This window comes from Vombatus ursinus, unplaced genomic scaffold (genome assembly GCF_900497805.2).
Source record: "Vombatus ursinus unplaced genomic scaffold, bare-nosed wombat genome assembly UNPS02015255.1, whole genome shotgun sequence".
In the NCBI taxonomy this organism is placed as follows: Eukaryota; Metazoa; Chordata; class Mammalia; order Diprotodontia; family Vombatidae; genus Vombatus; species Vombatus ursinus.
Window position 1 is genome coordinate 9,244,504 of NW_020955033.1, and position 23,834 is coordinate 9,268,337.

Sequence of the window (23,834 nt, forward strand, 5' to 3'; positions counted from 1 at the left end):
TTTACATGGTCTATTGTTTACAGTGAGAATGTCTTCGGTTAAGGATTTGGTATCTGGAAAGAAAGTTTCATGGGATACATAACAATAATTCCAAAGTTACCCTCACATCGAAATGAAAATATGTGCTTTCTCCCTATGCCTTAAATATTGTCCAGATATCAGAAAAGTGTATGTGTACGTAGGCCTGATTGACTAGGTTCTTATATTTCTGTGAAATGCATCAAGCCAGAAAAACTGTCCTAGGAGATGCTAGAGAGATCATATTATGTTTGTATAACCAGGATATTGGATTAGAAGTGTTTTTAGTAAATAATTCTTGACTGCATGATTAGATGAAATGAAAGTATTATACATTTATGGGAATTGTCTTTTTCCAACATTTTAACACTTCTAAATATTATTTTAAGTTGTCAGAATTTTGAACACATCTTAGGAAATGAGTCAAAGGAATCTTTAAAAATTATTCTTTTTAGTTTTATTGTATAATGTAACCAGTGAATTGGAGAGATTATGTTATAACATCAAGATAAAAGGAGAGAAATTTTGCTACACAGGGAAACGCCTACATGTTCTGTTGTACTGGAACAATAAGATCATAAATTTAGAACTGAAGGAACCTTAGAGGTCATTGAGTTCATCAACCCTCTCATTTTATAGATGAGGCAATTGAGGGCCAGTGAAGTTAAACAAGTTGCCTGGGGTCACAAAGCTAGTAACTGTATGAGATGGAGTTTGAACCCAAGTCTTTCCTGACTCTAAGCCTAGCAAAGAATGAACACTGTAAAGGAGCCAATTTATGTTAGTAGTAAGGAAAATTTTTCTAGCAGTTAGGACTATCCATAAAAGTAATGTGCTGCTTTCTTGGGAATTTTCAATCTAAGGCTGGATGTCTCCTTATCACATATGTTGTGTTATACATAGTCTTGTTCAGGTAAAGGTTGCCCTCCCCTCAACTGAGAGATTATGAAATTGTATTCTTTTGGGGATAATAATGTGGTTAAGTTCAGAGTTACATTAACACATCATTGCACTTTCCTATAATGCAAATGCAAACTACATACGCTCATTTACCCAGTTGAGGGATTTAGATTTGTTTGACGGCAATGCAAGTCTGTGGTCCAAAGGCCCCCTGTCATTCTTATGGTCCTCCAGAGTCCAACATATCTGCCAGATTTTACTTCTCTTATACAAGAAGATCCATTGCTTTTAACCTCTCCCACTGAGAAGGGAGTGTGCTTTATAGTTCCCAGTTAGGTAAAGTATTAAGTCTGGTGATGGAGGAGTTGAGTGGTTAAACGTCCATTGGGAAGTTTTGATTTCAGCACCTAGCACAGTAGGAACTCAAATATTTGCTGAATGAATGAATGATTTGATATTCCTCTTGGAAGCAGACTCTATGTAGTACTGTTCTGTTTGCACTGAGAATGAGAGTTTGCGAGTCTATAATAATTCCATCAGTCTCAATAATCACAACAACCATATCTAAAATTTTGGTTTTTAAACTGGGGAATGCTAATGCTCTGTGATCTTAGGAGTTTTTAAAAATTTATGTGAAAAACCTGTTTGTTAACTTAGACTGGGAATATGGCAGAATTCCAGTAAGATTTACATGTCTGTGATTCAGAGCCCTGTTCTTCTACCAGTAATGGGAACTCATGGATTATTTTGAGAGAATCTCAGATTGAATCTTATTCACAGTATGTCTGAATGACAAGGGACTTTTGCTCACCATAACCTGTAACAAATCTCTTGTAAACAAGCTGCAGACCCATCAGAATTTCAAGGATTTTTTTTTCTTTTTTGTAATATGTTTGAGGTCAAAAGGAAGAAGTGTTTGCTTTTAGCAGTAAGACTTTTACCATATGAAGATTGTCTTATAGACCCCACTATGTCAAGAATGCACTCAAGGGAAAGCTGAATTAGGCAATAGGATTATTCCTATCTTTGTATTTCTGTCCTTTATTTCCCCTTCTCCTCTCCTCTTTGATAAATGAATAATAAATTAAATAAATAAAATCTTTTTTCACAGTCAGACTGGTAACAGCCTAGTAAGGAAACTAAATTGACCTCTAGGTGGTGCTTGAAAACAGTATGGTGATTACTTTTCATTCTGGAAGCAAAAACACCCATCCATTATACTTCCAAGCTCTGCAGGCCACTGGGTGGAGAGTGATTTCCCTACTAATGAATACTGTATTTTTCTATGTGGTTTCTCTGGGTTAGGTTTTAATGAACTTTCCTACTTACTCCTTGTTTTAAACTTCACACATCCGTTTACAAATCATCATACTCTTTGCCAAGGTCAGTCATAAGGACTGGATTGGGGAAAAAAAAAATCCTTATTCAAAAAGCTTTTGGCTAGAGTCCTCCTCTCTTTTGTTGCAGAGCTCGCCTCAGGACCATCCTAACATCTCTCCCGTGGTGCCTGCTCCTTAGTCCTATCTTCCCCAGGCCTGTCCTGTTCTACCTCATTTTACCTGCATTTGCTGCTGGCGTTTCAGGTCTTTGCAAGTAGAACTGTTTCTCAAAGGAATTTTTCTTCTTATTTTTCTCTTTATATTTTCGTTAAAATTTTTCTGAGTAATACAGATGCCTGACAAGGCTGCTATGTATGGTACCAAAACATGGAGCCTACATCTCCTGCTAAAACATTTGGCACTTAAAAAAAAACAAAAACCAAACCCTTCTCCTCCAATAATACATGTAAACCCATACGTGTACAATCTATACATATCCACATGCTCATTAAATGCTAATGTTGACAGTAAAAATTTAAATAGTCTATAGATCTATAAAGATTTTAACATATACTTTTTTTTATTAAATATGTAAAAAGATAAACGCAAGTCAAGTTATTCACATATTCAGAGACAAAAAAATCTACTCTACCATGCGACAGTCGGTGGGTAAAGTAAAATGAGTGTGATACATCTGAATAAGCCTTTTTCATCTATTATGCCATTACTTATCTATTTATAATTAACAATACATATGTTTACATTCCTTTCAGTTTACATTTAATCTATAACAAAAGCTTTATGGTATACTATTTATTAAAAGTAATTACGAATGCATATTAAACCATAACGGAATAACAGGAATACTCACCAGGGAGGGAAGAGGAGGCCTTGTTTCCCTTCTGGAGTTTACTTCTCTCAGGTCACCTGGGGTGTTTTTGTTTGTTTCTGCTTAGAAAGAGAGTGGGTTTTCCCCTTGCTCTCTACTCAATCACTTCCTGCCTGACATAAGCGGTGAAAGTGCTATAATTGGCTTGATAGGTAGATGAGAGGGGTGGACAGAAAATGAATTTGTGTGAATGGGAGAAGGAAAGTCATTCATCAAGGGGGTGCTGCTTACTGCAGCAAAGTCAGTCATTGCCATCAGTGGTCTAAGGAGGAAGATAAACTGTAGGATGCTTGAGCTGAGGAACAGAGCTTTCACTATTCAATGAGAAAGGATCTGGAAAGGGACCCAACTCTCTTTCCTCCATGGATAGTTCAGATAGCTCCTGCAGAAAGGGATCAACTGAGAGACAAATGATGTGAAAATATCTTATAACTTATAAAAGCCCTGCTTCACCTGGGATGCAGCTTGATTTAATGTTGGTAAGAGACACAAAAGAGGAAACTTTTCTAGTTCTTTTCTAAATGAATGAAGAACAATTTGATCTAATAACCAAAGCTGTGGGAATCTTGGAAAGATTAATCAAATATGGTGGATGAAGCAAGTAAGTCTACTTTACAGGACAGGAAAGTATATGACCCACATTTTTCAGCTGAGAAGATGGTAGGAATGGGGTGGTCTCAGGGATTGTCATTAATGAAGCTTATGGAAATTATTCAATGACTCGAATAATGAATTCTGGAAGAGAAACTTCAGAACCTAGCTGTTCCCTAGAAAGGGGATGGGACCTTGAGGAATGACTGCCCCGGCATCGATGTTGCTGCTGATGTCAGGAACTCATGCTTATAGCTTCCACTAAGAGTTGTTGTGATCTGCGAAGACATAAAAGGAGGGTCTGGTCCATTCGCCTGTCTATCCTGGACCATAAGATTGTTTATTATGTGTCTCTTGGAAGAAAATTTCCTTTCACATATTTCCTTGTGCACTTACACAGCTGTCTTTTACATTGAGGAAAGGCAGTGACCAAACAAAGCTTTAAAAATGCAGCAAACAAAGTTAGGTGGGAGACTTATAGCATTACCACTACTTGTTACCAGGTGGGAGAGGATGTCAATGATGAGAGCCAGGCTAGAAAACCTACCTAGCCTTAGAATGGTGAGCTACCATGCTGTCTGCTGTATAGAGAAAGCAATGGAGAGAAGAAGGGGAAACAAAACCCATAAGATTTATGTCTATTTTTTTCCACAGTGAATTGTATATACCGGATATAGGGCAAAACCTCAAAATACAAGCATCCCGCTGGACATTTAACTCAATAAACACCACTTTGCTGCAAAAGATTTATTTGGAGCAGAAGATTTTTATTGGTAAAAACCTTCAGCTCTAGTGTGAATTTAGAACTGGAGTTTAATCAATTAGTAAATAAATTCAAAACTTTAAAATAGATCATTCAGAAGTTTATTTTAGCTGTTTAGTTAAGTGGGAAGTATGGGGTTGGGTGGAAGGGGCACTTGTTTCTTGCTTTTGTTGCACCTGCTAAATCAAATTACCAGTGAAAATAAATCAAAAATTGGAAACCAAGCAAAATGAACCAAGATGGAACACCAACTGCAAATGGAAAAAAAAAAGGTGATGAAGAGTCAGAAAGAGACTAATAAAATGTGCAAATTTTAGTTAAAAAATAAGGAATGCTTTTAATACATTAATATTTGCTATATTTGTTTATAAATTGTCACTGTTTAGCAAAGGTCAACAACAAGAAGGGCCCTATGAAGAGGAAAAATTCCATATTCCAAATGCTATTGGGAGTCACGGATCTTTCTGTCATATAACTCCAGCATCTTAGGCAGCAGAGTCTACACCAGGCTGCAGAAATGTCTCCCTTGGAGGTCAGAGGATCATAGATTTAGAGCTGGAAGGGGCTTTAGAGGTTGTGCTTCCACTAATCAGAGCATCACTTCAATTTCAGGTGAAATTTCCTGTCATGGCGTGCACAGAACTTGACAAACACAGCTAGCTGCAACCCATTCCTTATTGTAATTCTTATAGAAGAACTCATTCTTTTTTAAGAATTGCCATTGGTTCTGGAGCCAGCAGGCAGTCAATGGACCTTAGCCAGGCCTCTTTCTTCCTCTGGGTTGAATGTCGGATGAGAGGCACTGAAATCCACACTAATTATCTTTCATCTAGGGTACTAATAAGGAAAAGGAGGGAGGGGGCAGAAGGCAGTAGGGTTACTCTCTGACTGACCTACATACCCAGAACCCTTTTGGTCTGAAGATACTGAGCAGCAGCATCTTGGGGAGTATGCATGTATGTATGTATGTATACTATCTATCTATCTATCTATTTATCCACCAAATAGGACCCTGAGAAAGAAAAGACCATGAAAACCTCTGGTGGCAGGGTAAGGAGATGGGGAGGGGCAGAAGGGAGAAAAAATAAGGAAAATTGAGATGTTTTTTCTTTTTTTTTTTCCTCTTAAGTGGATTCAGATCTTCCAAAAATAACAACATACTGTGTGGTTGTCTAACATGCTGATGTGTAAAACACTGAAGGGACTTTCAGTCCTTTGAAACCATTGTTTAGTCTTTAGTTGTGTGAATAGAGAGATAATGTGATTTGTAGTGGCACAAGCCTTCCCGTCCCTCACCCAGGAAAATATGCCGTTATCATTATGGCTTCACTCTCAAGTATTTCTTTTCCCTTTGTTTCAATTCATCATTTGACCAAATTTATGCTCAAAGGCAGACAGACTTGCAAACATCAAAGCACCACAAATGTGTGTGACATCTAGTAACATTTTGTCGTAAGATGCCAATATAAATACCATATATCAAATTACAACGGTATCATACTAAGACAAAAGTTGGGGGAAGGGGGGATCTTTTTGAAAGAAAAGGACAGAACCCATCTCAAGCAGCCAAGTGGTGAAGTTGAAAGAATGTGACCCTACAATCTCTCAGGTGGACAGCCAGAGAGTAGACTTTTGCTAATGCATCTTGGCAAAGTAACGAGCAGAGATCGCAGTGGTTTGGCTGGCACTCACTGCAGTGCGTCCACGGTAATGGTGGATGGAGAGCAAAGGGTTTTCTTTCGTGTTTGAGGCCACACATGTTCCAATTCTCCAGAAGAAAAGTTTCCACAACAAAATGAAAAGTGTCAAGAGATGTGAAGACGGGTCAGTATTCTTCCTGCTGCTGAGGCTGCTCGTGAACTTGCCCTTCTGCATCTTGCTCCTCTGTGTGGCTCTCCTGCAAATGAGACAGAAAACCTTCAGACAAAAAGCCTTTGCTGTTAATGAAGCCCCCATGCCTCCCCAGTGCACATGGGTAGCCCGACTCTGCTCTGAAGATGGGCTGGGTTCAGGCATATCTGCACTTCCCTTCCTCCTTCCAATTCGTATTGGAATAATTCTTCTCATTTGATACGCAGTGGAGACTTAGGTTTAAGAATAATCCGAGTCAGGCTAGATATGGCCTGCTGACACAGAGACTGGTAGCTGGCACTAGGCTGGGATAGCACCTGAACGTCCTTTTGTTTTCTTCATACAGAGGAGTCCAACAATCTTTTTTTTTTTTTTTTTTTAACCAAGATCCCAAGCACACAAAGGTGAAATAAGACACAGTGGTGGTTTGGAGTCTGAGGACCTTGGTTCAAATCCCAGGCTTGCCGTTTTCTATGAAACCTTGGGCAAATCCTATTATTTTGACCTTACTTTCCTCATCCAGCAGGAGGGGTTTGATTAGGTTCATCCCAGCCCTAAATCTGGGATCCTACGCTTCTCACCACAACCTTACAGTCAGAGTGAGCAAAATTCTTATACGAGATGTGCTATGTAACGGGGAGCAGAACATGGTGGGAACAAAGGGAGGTCTACAGGGCTCATGGACGCTGCAAGAGGAAATGCAGGATTAAGGAATGCTTTGGGGAAGATCTGGCATCCGAATTGGGCCAGTCTATTGATAATTATTTATTAAATATCTTCTATGTGCCAGGCACATAGAAGACTCTGCCATCAAGATGATTACATTGTCCTGGGATTTGAAGTAAGGGAAGGATTTTAACAGGTTGGGATGGTGGCGGGCAAGGAGTCCATTCCAGGCATGGGTGATGACAGCCTAAAGAAGGCCAAAAAAAGATGGGAGATGACAGGATAAGGATGGGGTGAGTTGGTGGCAGCAAGGAATTTGGTTTGACTGGAATTTAGAGCACATGAAGGAATATGGTGTAAGATAAGGCTGAAAAAGGTTGTAGCCAAATTGTAAGGGCCTTGAATACTAACATCAACAATTTATACTTTATTAGGCAGGTGATGGGGAGCCACTCGAGGTTTTTGAGCAGAAGAGTGACATAATCAGTAGTGTTTCAGGAATAATTATGTGGGCAGTGGGAAGACTTCTTGTGACTCTAAAACACCCATTAGAACAAAAATCCTAGCTCCCTGGAACCTCCAAGAAATAAACTGTTCTGGGTAGCTGAGTTAATTCAGGCACCAGACTTGTTACTTTGCAGTTTTGGAAAGAAACCTTTATGAAATGGATTACAGACTTTACTGCCCTCTTCAATAGAAGATGGAGAAGCAGGGTGGTGTAGCGGAAGGAGTACCATGTATCTACAACATCTGCTCTGGGGAACAGCAAGGGGGTCATTTGGATTGGAACAGGGAACACATGTACGGAAATAATGTGAAATAAGACTACAGAGGTAGGTATGAGCTAAATTGTGGAAGGACTTAAATGCCACAGATGAGGTTTTGTGTATTTTATCCTAGAGGCAATAGGAGGTCATGGAAAATTGTTCAGTAGGGGTGGGAGTGACACAGTTAGATCTGAGATTATGACAACAGTCCAGGGGCGATGAGGATCTGCATTACAGAAGAGAGGAGATAGATGCCAGAGATGTTATGGGCACTGAATTGACAAGACGAATACGGAGGTCTCAGTTTCCTCATTTGTAAAATGAGCCAACAGTAACGACAGCTAACAATGACATAGTACCAGGCTTGGAAAGTATTTTATAGCTTTCATCTCACTTCATTCTCACAATAACCCTGTGAGCTAGGTGCTACTATTATCCCCATTTTGTAGTCGAGGAAACTGAGACAAAGAGAGGTTGTATGACTTGTCACACACCGTAGAACTAGGTAAGTATTCAGAGATGAGATTTGAATTCAGATCTTCCTGACTCCAAGTCCAACATTCTAGTTGTCTTTCTGGAATAGAATTGTATGAGGTGGCTTCTAAGGTTCCTTCCAGTTCTAAATCTATAATTCTATACATTAACACAGGAAGAGCTACTGTTTGAGATTATCTAAGGCAGATCACCACCTCTGTGATTATCAGGTGAGTCCTAGGAAGTCCCCTAAGGCGTAGAGATATTCAGCGGGGGGCCCAGGGTTCCATGGTTGTTAAGTGTGAGTGGTCGATTTAGAACCCAGGTGTTTCTGACTCCACGCCTCCATCCTATCCATGAAGTACTCTACGGAATCCACTGAGGAAGATAATCTTACCTTTCCTTGATGAGTTATCATTATGAACATCCACTATTGTACTATTCTCTGCTCAAACACAAGACGTGTTTTAAGGCCTTCTAAGCAGGCAGCCAACTAGCCTCTTCCCCAAGTGCTCCCAGATCCCTGTGCTTTCTGAGCTCTTCTGTACACTTTTTAAAGATTTGTTTTTTTGTCTATTTTGTTTCTCTCAGGCTACTTGTTGTCACTTCTTTATGGCTGCCACTGTTCCTGCTCAAGGTAGCCTCTCTCACCTTTTAATTTATTGCTTCTACTGTGTTCTCAGTTAAATGGTAACCAAACTTTCTGGAACTATATAGCAAATAATCATAGGTAGGTTGTGAGTGACGGTTCTCTTCTGAGACGAAGAGATGAGTTTTAGTACACTGGCTCGGGGTTTAGCCATCTCCAAAATGGTGAGGTGACTAAGATGAGTTCCAGACAGGTGTTACCATATACTTCACTCCAAAAGGTTACATTGAAAACGTTAATTTGTGACAGAAAATGACATCAGAACTATTTCAAATAGTTTAAAATAATTTCAGAAATTAGCTTAAAAACTACTTTTAAAAATGACATTAAAACGCTATTTCCAGGAAACATCAAATTTAGCCAGCCTAAGCCCCAAATTCCTTATTTGTTCCACTTCAAAAAAATTAAGTGACATGATTATCTGGGTTGATAAGAGAAGAATGTATGGTTAATTCAAAATTGGGTATGTTCCCACTCCTATTGCCTTAGGGGAGGGGAGTACTGCCTTAAGAATCTGGTCACACAGATACTTAAATTTATATAGATCTACATTTAGATATCTGTATTACCCTTTCCCCCCAACCTGGAATGGTTGGACCCAATTTCTTCTCTCTGTAGCCTGGACCTGGAACAAACTGGGGAGGAATAAATCACAGATAATCCACAAAGTGGACAATCAAGACCTGTTAATGTGAAAGCTCAGATTATGCTTGTTTGGTTTTTTTTTTCCCCTGAGTAGAACAAGACACCTGTTATTTCATCAGCATAAAGAACTTTCCAGTGTAGGAACTCTCTCTGCCAAGAAGCAAACATCTCACTTTGTAGACAAGACCCAGGGAAATGCCTGAAGCACCTAGTGGTTAAGTAACTTGCTCAAGGTCACACAGCTAATAAGTGTCTGAGGTAGGATTTGACTCTAGGCCTCCCTACTCCAGTACTCTATCCATTATACTTCTTAGTAGATGTAACTATTCTTTTATTTATACAACCACACACAAATACATACATATACACATACACACCTTTCCTCCACATACATAATTCACACATAGTCCCATAAGCTCAGATAATAATGCTAATTATTTTAATGTGTATGTCAATCCCTCAATAATAGTCAACCATGCTTTAGTACATTGCATCATTTGAATTATTCTACATTACTTCATAATTGGCTTCCAATAAGTTATTTCTACTTTGTTTAATGGAGAAGAACGGAATATGGGCAAAATTGAGGCAAACAGAGGTTAAGTGACTCACCCAGGGTCACAGAGCTAGCAAGTGTCTGAGGCCAAATTTGAACTCAGGTCTTCCTGGCTCCAGGTCTGGCACTCCATCCATTGGACCACGTAGGTGATTTTATTTGAAGGCTCTCTCACTTATGTTTCTATAGACTTTGAACTGATATGTCACAAGCTGCTTAAGAGAGGAGCTCATGAGAAGGGAACTATTTTATGGAAAAGTTCTTCTAAGGGTTATGCAGCTGTGAGGATGGCTTTACACAACATTGCAGAATTCCTGTTCAAAGTGCAACACATATGTGATGCAATACATCTGCTGCAAAAACCGCTGTCCCCAGGCAACTTTTATTAGAGGTTATTGGCATGAACAACAAATTCCCCCATATTACTGAAAGGCTGTAAAGGCTTGATGTGTAAGTTCTAAGAGTCTGGAGGACAGCATCTATAATTCAGAGAAGGATGTGTTACAAAGCACAATTTTGAGATCGTGGCCCACACATTTCTATTTTATGATCACAGAAACCTTTTCTCCTCTTCCTTGACAAAACAATAAAGAACTTAATAACCAGATATAGCAGGGAGGCTGGGAAAACCAAAACAAAATGTAGGACACATGCAATGATCACATAGAACCTAACTGCAAATCAGCCACAACCATCTGCTAGGTTCTGAGACAGATCTTGATGGCAGCTTCCTAATCTCAGGTATTGTCTGAAGAGGGAAAGAATCATTTGGAAAATCCAATTTGCGTTAGCATAGCGTAAGCACCCATAAAGCTGGGCTCTTGCCATTCCCTGAGGATGCATTCCCTTTGGCCTTCATCCTGAAGGGATAGAGGGAGAGGGGACCAATGGGAATGCCTCCCCAGACTGTGACAGGAGCCCTAGCTTTGTGCATGCAAATGGGATTGAAGAGAAAGGATGGGGGTGGGAAAGCTATGAGAAGAAAAACTCCAGTTTGATAAGGAAAGACAGGCACCACAGCTCAATCAGAATTTCAGAGGGGAACAGCAGACAGATTAGTTAGTCTTCAATAGTGGATTCAAGTTCAGCATTAACTGAAAGGTAAAGGAAGATAATAAAAGGGGTGGTCATTTGTCCTGGAAATTTAACACTTTGAGTTTGGAGCACGAGGTTGGCAGGTCTTGCCCTAGATATCTGATGACTTTTTTTTTTAATAGAAAAGGATGTCTGTTTTGGTGGAGAGGCAGGAAGTCTTTAACATCTTGAAAATTAATCACATCTCAAGACTTTGTATTAAAAAATCAACATTTGGACTTCTATATCTTCCAAAACTTGGTCATCCCAGGAAGGATTTGGCAACAAGAATAAAAGGATCCTTCACTTCTTTTCAGATGAATCCCAGATCTATATAGTCAACCCTCGTGGCTCGTATGAGCAGAAATACTCTCCCTTCTCACTTGGGCCTTTCCTTTAAGACTCAGCCCAAGGACCATCTAATGAATAAGGCTTTTCCTTGTCTCCTCCCTCACAACTGCTTTCCTCTATGTCCTACCTAACAGCTGCTTTGAATGTGCTCTGTACATTTATTTTTATACATGTTGTCTCCCCATTATAATGTAAGCTCCTTGGGGGCGAGGTTGTTTTACTTCAGTCTTTTTATTCCCAGTGCCTGGCACATAGGTACTTAATAAATGCTTGGTGATTAACTGATTGAATCCAGATACTCTTAATAGTAACAAAACTTAGACTATCTTATCTCCATCCCTCTAATATTTCCCAATAATTCTCTTAGCTGAGCAGTGCACACCAGAACTGGCCTGAAATTCTTCAGTTAATGAGTCATCACCTTTATTATCTCAAGGACGTTCTGGGAAAGGGATAGGCAATTGTTTTCCTTCAACAGCAGTGCAGCAGGAGGAATGAGTCCTCTCTGGCCTGTCATATGCAGAGGCAGCATATTCTAGTGGAATGAATACCTGTACTTGAATCCTGATTTTGCTGATCACAGGCTTGCTGAGTGACTCTGGGCAAGTCACCTTGGTTTTCTCATTTGTAAAATGGATATGATATTTGGAGTAACTACTTCAAGCACTGTTATGAGGAAAGCACTTGGAAAGTCTTAAAAGTCTATAACAAACGTGATCTATATGATTATTATGCACAGAATTACCAGCAATACTTATGAAAAAATACTGTTGCCTTTTTCTTAGTTGAGCACACCCACCCGTTATTGAAGACTGACAATAGACTCCCTTTGGCTGCTACAGAACTACCTCTGCTGGACAGGCCAACTTTAGGGATACAGTATCATTGGCCCAAAATACAATTTAGTGGGTATGGAGATAATGCGGAAATATGAGGTCACTGATAACAGGGAGAAAGAAAAATACTTGTAAGGTTTTAAGCATGTCTCCAACCAATCAAAAAGCATTTCATTAAATATGTACAGAATTCCTTGCACCTTTATGGAGGTCTCCAACAAAATGGGAGGTGTAGGGTAGAGTAAGAAACAAGGAAGAAATGAGGAGGAAGAAAAAAAAGAGGATAGATTGGGTGTTCTAACAACATGTACTTCAAAGGTTCATGATTTTGCTGATTTGTAACACAGCAGTGCATGTGAGTGGACTCAGTCTGTGAGTTGATAAGGCTGACAACATTCATCATCAAACTTCATCAAATGCCCCGTGGCAGCCTTCTGTGATGGCTCTGAAATGAGCTAGGCTGGTCTTTTGGTAACACACATACAGGCCATTCTAGGGTTCATTCCAGGAGGCTTTCCAACATGGTAAGGCCTCCCTGACTCAGGGACTGCTTGGTTGAACAAGCCTTCAAGAACCCAGTTACCTCCTGGCCATGATGAGGCATCAGTGAGACATTACTGAAAGAACAAGACATGGCATAGGAGAAAATGTATGTACTCCAAGAATTTTTAAATTCTTCCAGCTCTGTAAAAAGGCCCATGGTTGAGAATCATACCATTTCCTTCATGAAGCCCAAAGGTCAAGACAGAGGGATTTGTCCTATCTAAGGACGCTTGGCACATCCAAGATCAAAGGGCCTGCACTTTGTGGAAAACACAGTATAGTCTCTGATGAATCTCCTCTGGACTAAAATTGGGAGTAGTCCTGGTACAATGCCTTATGCTACATATATATATATCTCTTGAAATTAAAAAGAAATCCAGCTGGCAATGGCATTTTAAGATATCCCATCTTCCTCTCCCCCTCCCTCTCTCCACAATGAAAGTAATCTCACATTTTCTTTTCTTTCTCTTCCAATCCCCCTGTCTGGTTACTGTCACTAGCTAATTCTCACTCAGTCTACATTTCAGATAACCCTTGGACGGCAGTGGCAATGATAACACACTCTCTCTTCTCCCTCCCACACCCCTTTCCTCCTAGTTAGTGGTGCTGTCTGAACTCCAAAACACCAGAGGTTACAGAAAAGGTGAACTTAGCAAAAAAACTCAGCCAACCAGAAAAAGATAAATCTCTCTGTGGCAGGAAGGGGATTGGAGGAGAGTGGGATGGAGCCGAGAGTTGAGTCACACCTCATTTGGAAACTGCTCTTCCTAAGGGAGTAACCTCCAAATTGTTCAGTGAGTGGAAGCAGCAAGATACAAATTTATTCAAAATTTGCTGTAAATGGTTTGCAATTGTGCAGAACCTAGCGTATTCAAGTTGGAAGGATGATTAAAAGCTCATCTATGTAGTCCAGCCACCATCATTTTAAAGAAGAGAAAACAGAAACCACGAGAACTGAAGGGGCTTGCTCAGAGGTTCCCGGCTCTCCCACAGTCAAGTGGCAGAACAGGGACTCAGAGAGACCCAGCTCTTTGCCCTCAGAACCTCATGTTCTTTCCACCACACTGCCCTTCTTTTTGGCAAATTAAAGAAATCTGGAAGTCCCCTTTCAGACTGTGAGAGAGGGGCATATTTAATCTATAATCCTAAACAAGTCCTGTCTGCTCCACCCATGAGTGGGACTGACCCCAGCCTATTTGTCATCTTCCTGTTCTGTGCCCTTTCCTCTACTCAGTGTCTCTACTCCCCCTACCCCTCACCCCACATCCCATTCTTCTCTCCCTCCCTAGTGATCAAAACATGAAGTTAGGAAAACATCTGATAAACCTATTGCATTAAGGAATGACTGTTAAGGATTACAGCATTTACTCCCCCAGCATATCTACACTTTTAAATGGAGAGGACATTGGTAAACTAAAGGAATAAATCTGAGACATTAGGTGAGCAAGGGCAGTATTTTGGGGACCAGAAGGGCCTAATCAGTAGTTATTCAGAGAGTCAACTATTTTACTTTTGCATAAACCTGGCCATATCTGTAAGTTCTGGATTTTATTGACCCAGTAATCTAATGGACAGGACACCTACGTTGCTGGATTCTGTTTTTCAGGACTGGCTGGTGCCGAATCGGACTTTCCCCAAAAATGTCCATAAATGCGAATCCTTCCTTGTGACAAGATCTAGAACAAAGCTGTATGGCAAGGTTACTGGTGGCATTCAAAAGACTTTTTTTTTGGCTGCTGGGAGCACTGGGCTTTCCCCCTACTACCAGGGGACTAGATTTTAATTATGCATGCTACCCTTATCCCATTAGCAAGGATGAGCAAGGATTGAACGCGGGATGATTACTCGAAAGCTCCCAATACTCTATAGAATTTAGTCTCAGATATCCTAGTGAGGATCATAAAACCAGAGATTTAGAACCAGAAGGGACACTGGAGTCCATCTAGGCCCAAATCCTCATTTTACAGGTTGAGGAGCCGAAGCCTAGACTGGTTAAGTGACTTGTCCAAGGTGGCCAAGTTAACGATTGTCGAGGGTGAGATTTGGAGCCGAGCCTTGACTCCAAGTCCCACACATCCATTATGCAATGTTGCTTCCTCTCCAGGAGGATAAAGGGCATTAGGGGTGACTGGAGAAACAAAATTCACCCACTTTTTGTAGTAGATGAGAAGAATCTTTAAAACTAGTTTAATGCCTACCCAGAGCAGCCATTTTCTGTCAAGTAGCACGTAAGTTCAATGAGATTCCCACATCACATGGACTTATAATCAAGTAATGGAGGTTTAAAAGGAGGTATAAAAAAGAGGGGAACTAAAAAAAAAATGGGACAGCTGTAGTTGGGGGACTTTATCCACAGACAGTTTTCTTGCATGTTAGAAGATTTACATATTGAAATTGAGATTTCAAGTCAGGAATGAAGTCAACATTTGCCTGTTTTCAACTGGAATAGGACATTAAAAAAATAAAATAGGTGGCTAGTTATATTCTATTAAAATACCAACACACATAGCAACCAACCACAGTGCCCTCAAAGCATGTGCATGCTTCTCGGTCAGACAGAAACCAAAGCTAACACAGACGGCATGCCCACAACCAACCTCAACATGGTCTCAAAAGCCATTCTGAAACCACAACATGTTAGCTATCTATGCTCTCCTTCCACGCTGAAAAATGAATGGCAAATTCCAATTCTATGTGAGGTGTCTGTGGGTCCGTGCTCTGTGCCAGGATCACAGGTCTAGGCCCCTGCATTTACAGATTCAGCATGACTTGTACTTCACCTCTTATTTTCCCTCCTCTTGTCTTCACTTTTCCCTGTGTCTCACTGCACAAGTTTAGGTTCTTAATCTGTTCTTTTCCAGCTCCCCACATCTGCTTTTCATTGTCATGACTGAGCCATATTATAGGTCTCCCACCAGTAGCAGAAGTACTCCTGAGCAGCATCGATAGTGGCTGGGCGTCTCCCCAAAGGGGGCCTTCTATAGGCATTTTTCAAACCATACAAAGTGCAATCCTTGGTGGATGACTCTGTTCTTGGCAGACACTGAGTAACCAAGATAGGAGGTCAAAAAAGAGGAGCAGATACTGGGGTGGGTGGGTGGTTGGGGGAGGGGAGGGAAGGAAAAGGATTGGAAGAACATGGTGGGGAGACACTGGGATGATTTTTTTTTGCTTGTGCTCACATTTAGTCTGAGGCTCGTACTCTTTCCTTAAGAGCTAGGCAGTCTTATACAGACAGTATAAAATCAACCTCTTCCTACTCACAGTGTTGAAAAACACTTGGAACATACCTGCATGAATTCACCTTCTTAGCTCAACAAACCTGACCTTTATCCCCTGCCTCCTTTCCATGTATACATGCTATTTCATAAACCTTTGAGGATGATGATGAAGATTTTGAACTTTCAGCCTGGTGATGGGGAAGATACTCTTCCAAGTCAATTAAATCTTTTGTATTTTCATTAAAAAAAAAAAAGTGAGCCAGAGTCTCGTCTAACTTACATGTTCTTCTGAAGCATATAGGACCTCCATTAGTCTCTGCACGAGATCATCATTTTCCTGCCCATGTTCTTGGCAGAGCAGCTCAATCTCTCTCAACTTTCCAAAGTAGAAATCTCTTTCCTTCTCCACGCCTTCAAGTGCAAGTTTTAACGAATGTACCTGTGTGAGGGAAAAGGAACCCGGAAATATACCATAAGAAATAAAACGCCAAACTATACACATGCAAAGAAGCAAACAGCCACGCAAAGACACAACAGTAAGTGAAGGAGTGACCAAGCTATGTACAAGGGAGAAACAAAAGGGCTCTTGTCTGGGGCCCAAGCTCATGCCAAGATGCCCTATTTCAATAGTTTACTACCCATGCCCTTCAGTCAATGGGGCATTTATTAACCAGTACTAGAATGGCCTTTCCTAGACAACAAAGCTCTTTTAGGGAGAGAAATAAGCTTCCCCAGCCAGGGAACAACTCTTTCTCCAAATCTGTTCAAAAGCTGGGTCTTGGACTGAAACAGCAGCCTCAGAAAGTTTGCCCTGGGAAAATGAGAAGGGGAGGTGGGGCTGCGTGGACTACCGTGCCTGCCTCAGATTTATCGTGGAAGCCCTTTAGGCAACATTGATTATAAGACTACAATTGTCCTGTTCTCCCCCAAATGTCACCACAACATTCAGCATAGTTGAGTATTATCAAAGGAAAGGGGAAATTGGTCCAAAGGGGAGATTGTTTATTTTAAAGGCTACTAAACCAGAAAAGGAGAAACAGCAGAGTTCCAAGTCTTCATTTATCCCATGGGAACCACATGCAAATACATGCAAAGACCCTTCAAAGTCCACTGGCCAAGGCATGGCCATAGTCAACTCAGTGTGATGGATTTTGAATTCTAAGTTCCTGGCAGTTTGGATGGATAAGGGATTGAATTTAGGAACAATTTACAAAAAGGAAGGTTGGCGGGACAAACTGTCTCCTGCTGTCTCTATCCAGGGTCCTAGTTGCTGTGCCAGTAAAAGGCATCTCACACACAACCATTTGAACCATAGCCTGCCAATACTTTCAGATGCTTAACACACCAATGATTGGTCACATACATTATGTTCACTCTTGGGGTCCATGTATTAGGAAAGATGCTGACAAACTGTAGCATCCCCAGAGGAAGAAGACCAGGATGATAGGAGTACTTGAAACCATGAAGTTTAATATGAGGATCCATTGAAGGGGGGAGGAAAGGTGACTAAGAAACATTTTATTAAATGCCTGCTATGTGCCAGACATTGTGCTAAACACTTTACAAATATTATCTCATTTGGTCCTACAACCCTGAGAGGTAGGTGCTATTATTATTATTCCCATTTTACAATTGAGGAAACTGAGGCAGAAAGAGGTTTAAAAGACTTGTCCACGGTCATATAGCTAGTAAGTATCTGAGGCTGCATTTGAACTCAGGTCTTCCTGACTCCTGGCTCTATCCACTGCACCAGCTAGAACACTGAAAGTACCGAAAAAGAGATGACTTAGGAGGCACAGGCTGGTTGGCTTCAAATATGGCAGGTGCTGTCACATGGTAGAAGGACTGATTTGTTTTGCTTGGTCCCAAAGAGGGAATTAACATCAATGAGTACAAAGAAGAGACCAAGAGGAACTGGGGCTTGACATGAGGGAAAATCCCCCAACTTTCCTAAACGGTGGCGTCATGCCAAAGTGGAATGCACTGCTTCAGGAGGTCAGGGTTCCCCCATCACTAAAGATCTCTGAGTGGAGGCTAGATGTCCACTGGTTAACAACTGGAGTGGAGATTCATCACACGTCAGGTGCAGGGCGGACTGCCTGACCGCTGAGCTCCCTGCCAGCCCTGAGATTCCTCGAGCTCTAATTTCTGCAACCTAGTTCTCAAATCTGGCTGTAGCTTTATCAAAGTGGAGCAAAGCAGAAACCCAATGACTTCATCCAGAGTCCCAGTCCATTTGTATTTCTCCCACGCAGACAGAGGATCACCTAGTCCTCTGACCACAAGTAGCATTGCAACAGCGCTGAAGACAATGAACACGCAAACCCTAAATGCATGCAGCTTGAGAATCATTTTGTCTCTGAGGGCTGGGGTTTGTGAATTAAAAAACAATGCCATCTTACTTCCAGAAGTAAGAGAGCTTCGTTCTGGCCGAGACTTCAGCTGTTAATAAATAATTCCTGGACTTGAACACTCAGAATCCGTCAAAGGATAATGCCAACAATCATCCCAATAGCCCAGAAGGTCCAGGTGCAGGGAGCCTGCTGAGGACTTTTCCATCCCCTATCCTGACCCACCCTACCTGCCCATAATGCAACAGGTTCCCCCAAGGCCCCAGCAGGAAGGAGGAACTCTTCCCCTTTTCTACCTCAGCCCCTATTTCCCCAGCTCCTACCAGCTGCTGGATGCTGACCCTATTCTTCCCCTTTCCATCCTCATCCCTGCTAGAGGTAACACAGAGACCTGCTACTCTCTGAACCGTCACCAACTATAATACTTTCAGGAAGATTGTGGACCATCTGCCCTGCTTCTGGGCTTTCTGTCTCTTTGGGTATTTTTCTCTGACCTTCTATTGTAGCCTGGTCTTTGTCATCTACTCAGCTGCTGCATCCTAAGTACAATGGGGCCATTCCATCTGCTCTGTAGTGGAAACCTCCTGGGTGTGTTGTCTCTCCTAATTAGAATGTGAGGTTCTAGAGAGCAGGGGCTGCCTTGCTTTTCTGTATCTCTATCCCCAGTGCTATAGCACAGTGCTTCACATATATTAAGAACTTAATAAGCATTTTTCTCATTCAACTCCCGTGATCATATGAAATTTTCTGAATTTGAATCACTAAGCTTTTTTCTTCTTGTTAAAAGATCATTAGATTGAGGAACTTTTTATTTACCTGAAAATGTTTTACTTGACCCCCATAACAATGGGTCAAGTACACTTAAGCAATTTGCTTGCCTCAAACACTCCAGTATTCCTTATATAAGTCAGTTCCCATGAAAAACCAAGGGACAAGGAAATATAAAGGAAAAGCAAAATATCAACCAATTACTAAGCATTTATTAGATTGCAACTATGTACTGCAGGGGGTGGGGAACCTGTAGCCTTAAAGCCACATGTAGCCCTCTAGGTCCTCAAGTTCAGCCCTTTGACTGAATCCAAACTTCACAGAACAAATCTGCTTAATAAAAGCTTTTGTTCTGTAAAACTTGGACTCAGTCAAAAGGCCGCACCCAAGGATCTAGAAGGCTACAGGTTCCCCAACCCTTTACTAGGCACTGAAGATACAAAGACTGAAGTGAGACAGGCTATCTTCAGGGAGTTTACATTCTATCAGGGTAAATACAAAAGAAACACAAGGTTTCTGAGTGGGAAGGCACTAGCAGCTAGGGGATGGGGCGTGACATGAGGCTCAGGAAAGGATTCACATAGGAATGGCATAAAAGCTCAAAATTTCTCTCTACACCGTGAACATACTGTAGGCCTTGGACCTGTGGCCTCATATTTGTTTTTAAGGCTACACTATGCTAAATTCCCCAGGGCTGGAAAAGCCATTTCCCTTATATTTGAGTAAATATTTTATTTCCACAATATGATGTGATTAATGGATTCATTGTCAAGACCAGAATTCCCTTTCCTGTCTCCTATATGCAGTGTTCTTCCCACTACATATTTCACATTTGTATTTCCCTCAAAACCACCCTGTAAGGTAGCAGTACAAGTATTATTTTCTTCATATTGCAGATCAGTAAACTGAGGCACAGAGAGTTAAATGACTTTCTGTGGTTCACACAGCTAGCTAGAGTATGGTATTTGAATCTGGGTCTTTCCTAATTTCAAGCCTATCATCTTTTCCACTATTGGAGATTCAAGACATCAATGGAATTTGAAGTCAGATTTTGAATAAAGAAAACCAAACCTGCCTGACCGACTGATTTGGTCAAATAATAGGAAATTTATGCAAGTGAGTCATCTAGTGCTACCTCTAGAGTTCTCAACAGGGCTTGTGCATACTAGCTAGCTAACATTTATACAGCACTTCAAGGTTTGCAGAGAGCTTTACAAATATTCTCTCATTTGATCCTTACAAAAACCCTGGGAGGTAATTTCTATTATTCTCATCTACATTTTACAGATGAAGAAACTAGGGCAGACAGAGGTTAAGTGACTTGCTCAGGGTCACACAACTACTACATGTCTGAGGCTGGATTTGAACTGGTCTCTTCCTGACTCCAGGCCCAATTCTCTCTCTATCCACTGTGTCACCAAACTCCCTCATCTTCAACCTAGATTTACTCTTTTTCCATAAGAATGACTTTGGAGCTGCCATTGAATTCTCTGCCATCTAACCCCAACTCTGGGTGAAAATTGATGTTCTACCTGTGAACATAAGAGATTTTGCTTGTTATGCTGTTTCAGAAAAATTCCAAATAGCTTCTCTTTGAAGAAGGTTTGGAGGCCTCTCTTTTTGAGACAGTGAGGGAAGGCCTCCTCATTTAATGCCGTAACTCAGCCACTTGTAAAAGTCAAAAGTGCCAGCTCCAGATCTAGCAAAATGAAACTTTGCTTTGTTCCTGAAATCCTGCACTGTTGAAAAAACAACTTGCCTGACCAGGCCACTGCATGTCTGTCTGTCTGTCTCTCTCCTCTGTCCCCATTTAGGTGCTAGCAGACTGAATCACAATAATGTAAGGCATGCTACTAGTCTACTTATAAGGCTTTAGTTTACCAGGCAGGGAGTATCTGTCTGACACATTCAATCCAGAGGAACTAGGATTGTTTGTTTTTCTATGGTGTTTTGGTTTGCACAATGAACAAATAGTTGAAATATTTGCCGAAATACGCATCTGAAGTTGAGGCTTAGTGCTCTACATTCTTTAGGTAACAAATACTCAGCTATAAAAATGTCTCATTAAAAGTCAACAGTAGCTCAGTCAAAATCTTACCACAATGGTCTTGCTTTAACTCGGTCAAAAAAAAAATCAATAGACAAATAAATATTCTATCTCCACTGTCACTTCACAGTATCAATGTCAATAAACTGGCCATCATTTAGATTTTCTTATTAAGAGAAGCAAGTGATTTTCTTCCAGGAAAACAAATTCTCAGAAAAAAATATAACCAGAGGGAAGATTTATTGCTCCTTTTTATAATTCCCCCTACATTTCTCTGCACATCGAAGTCCTCTACAAGCCTTATAACTCCTACAAAGCTCAGCTTATGACTCTCTCAGTCCATGCAGCCTTCCTAGACTAACTTCTCCCTATGAGGTTCCCTTTTGATTTTCTTTGGTACTTGCAAATGCTGTCAGCACACATCTTTAACCCACGGCCCTCTCCATGAGTTCTGGGATTACACGGACTAGGCTTAACGTTGGGAGCAGTTACTCTAAATCATAGCTCCTCAGCTTGTGTTGGCCCCACTCAGAAGCCTCCATAGGAAATAGTAGAATATAGCTCTAATGTGGCTAAGTCTCCACAAATGCAGGAAAAATGATCCCTAGTTTTGAGAACAGTCTCTCTTTTTTAAAAAATTAATTAATTAATTAATTTTTTGGTGAGGCAATTGGGGTTAAATGATTTGCCCAGAGTCACAAAGCTAGTGAGGGGAACGGTCTTAAGGGAATAAAGCATATCAAGTACAGGACAACCTTTATTTTATCCCTACAATTAAGGAACTTGTAAAGGATTCACTGTAGTAACCCACCAACAATAGACATAATTCTCCTCACTCTCTGGTAAATCCAACCTTCTCCCCAGGACCTATACAGTAATACAAACTCAAAGCATCACCCTATGGTCTTGGGTTCTCCTAAGAAGGGAAAACAACTTGGGGTCTCAAGAGAGGCAATCCCCCACTGTTCCACTGAGGTTCACTTTTACCTTCAGGATCCCATACATTCATCCTCTTTTAGAGTATTAGCCTGAAGACTTGGGCTTCCCATAAATGCCTTTGGAGTTGCTAAGTGAGGCAATTCCCTTCTCATCCAAATAATTCTCAATAATAGCAGGGGGCAAAGTCTAGGTCTTTTGTTCCTCCCTATCATAGCTTTAATTACTGTCTGCTCTCCCCCCAGCTCCAGAAGATTTGTGCATAATCCTCTTTTTCTCCAAGAGGCTGACTTTGGCGAGGAATTCCCCTTTCTTATTCTAGAAGTGTGGCTCCCTGAACTCTTAAACACGGGTTTGCTACAGGGCATCTCTCCATTACCCTGCACAGGACAAAGTTCAGTTACTTTGTTCCCCCAAACATAGCCTGAGTTCCTGGTTGTTTCTTTCAGCCTCTGTAGGCCATATGCAAAACCCTATTTTCTTTCTAAGAGGGTGACACTGTCTAGGAACTGCCTTTGTCTCTTCTAGTCTCAAACTTGGGGGAACTGAATGGTTACACCATGCCTTTCCAAGGCTAGAGGCAAAAATCTAGGTTTCACAAACTCTTCTTTGGACTCCATACATGAGAACATGTTGACTCCTTTGGGCTCCATACATGAGAACATGTTTACTCCTAAGTATTTCTACCCCATGTGGGCTCCTGGTGGGGATTGTCTCCTCACTCTAGATCCTCCAGATCTGTTATTACCTCTGCTAATTATTTAGAATCTTACAGACAAAGCTGACTTCTGAAACTCACCTTTTCTTTAAAAACAGGCTTAGCATAAAGGAACGCTGTTTTCCTACAACGATCTGAGTCAACCAATTCACCTGCAATTGAGGTTCCCACTGTATTAAGGTCAAATGGGCATTTACACAACTATATTTCCATATGAACAACTCCTTTATTACATTTTAAGATCTATTGAGGTCTGGTACTATATCATATTTTACATCTTCCCAGCTCAGGTACTTAAAAATGTTTGTTGAATTGCCTTGAATACAGGTTTCAGTTACAAAACATTTTACCTATATCATCTCAATCTGAGACTTATACCAACCCTGAAAGGTAGGTATACATTTTAGTATCCTGAAAGTATACAGTTCAGTAAATAGTACACACCAAGGTAGTTCAAATATTATTTTTTATACCCATTTTGCAGTTGAGAAAGCTGGTGTTCAAAAAGGTCAAATTATTTGTCTGAGGTTAAGTGGCTAACAAGTGGAAGAGCTGTGACTTGGACCTAAGTCTTTTGATTTTGAGTCCATGACTTTCCATTACAACATAATCTATATATGGCTTTTCTCCTTGGCCAGAACATAAGCCATGTCTTTGTATCCCTAATAATATTCAGGGCTAAGCAGGAGTACCAGCCCATCACTGATACCCTTCTCCCAAAATGGAGAGCAAAAATTCTTTTTTGTTGCTCATAGCATTCTCAGCTAGCCTCATCCCACTCCTAACTTTAGTGCTTCCAACATTCTGGCAAGATCATGTGATGTTTTTTATAGCCATCATAAGTTACCTGCCCTTTCTTCCATTTTCTGTATGTCTTTCAGAAGTCTTAAGTTGGTTGACA

The 23,834-nt window shown here is 40.8% G+C and overlaps 1 protein-coding gene across 3 annotated transcripts in view; it reads right to left on the bottom strand.

The window, feature by feature from the left end:
* Positions 1-4,558: 4,558 nt before the first annotated feature.
* Positions 4,559-23,834, bottom strand: part of LOC114031713 (microtubule-associated protein RP/EB family member 2) — a 193,017-nt gene continuing 173,741 nt past the window's right edge. For all 3 annotated transcript variants that reach the window (XM_027846871.1, XM_027846870.1, XM_027846869.1), the window contains 2 exons: positions 16,394-16,552; positions 4,559-6,377 (listed from right to left, as the gene is read on the bottom strand). In XM_027846871.1, the coding sequence (XP_027702672.1) occupies positions 6,306-6,377; positions 16,394-16,552 (231 nt within the window). In that variant the 3' untranslated portion in view covers positions 4,559-6,305. The remainder of the gene's footprint in view (positions 6,378-16,393; positions 16,553-23,834) is intronic.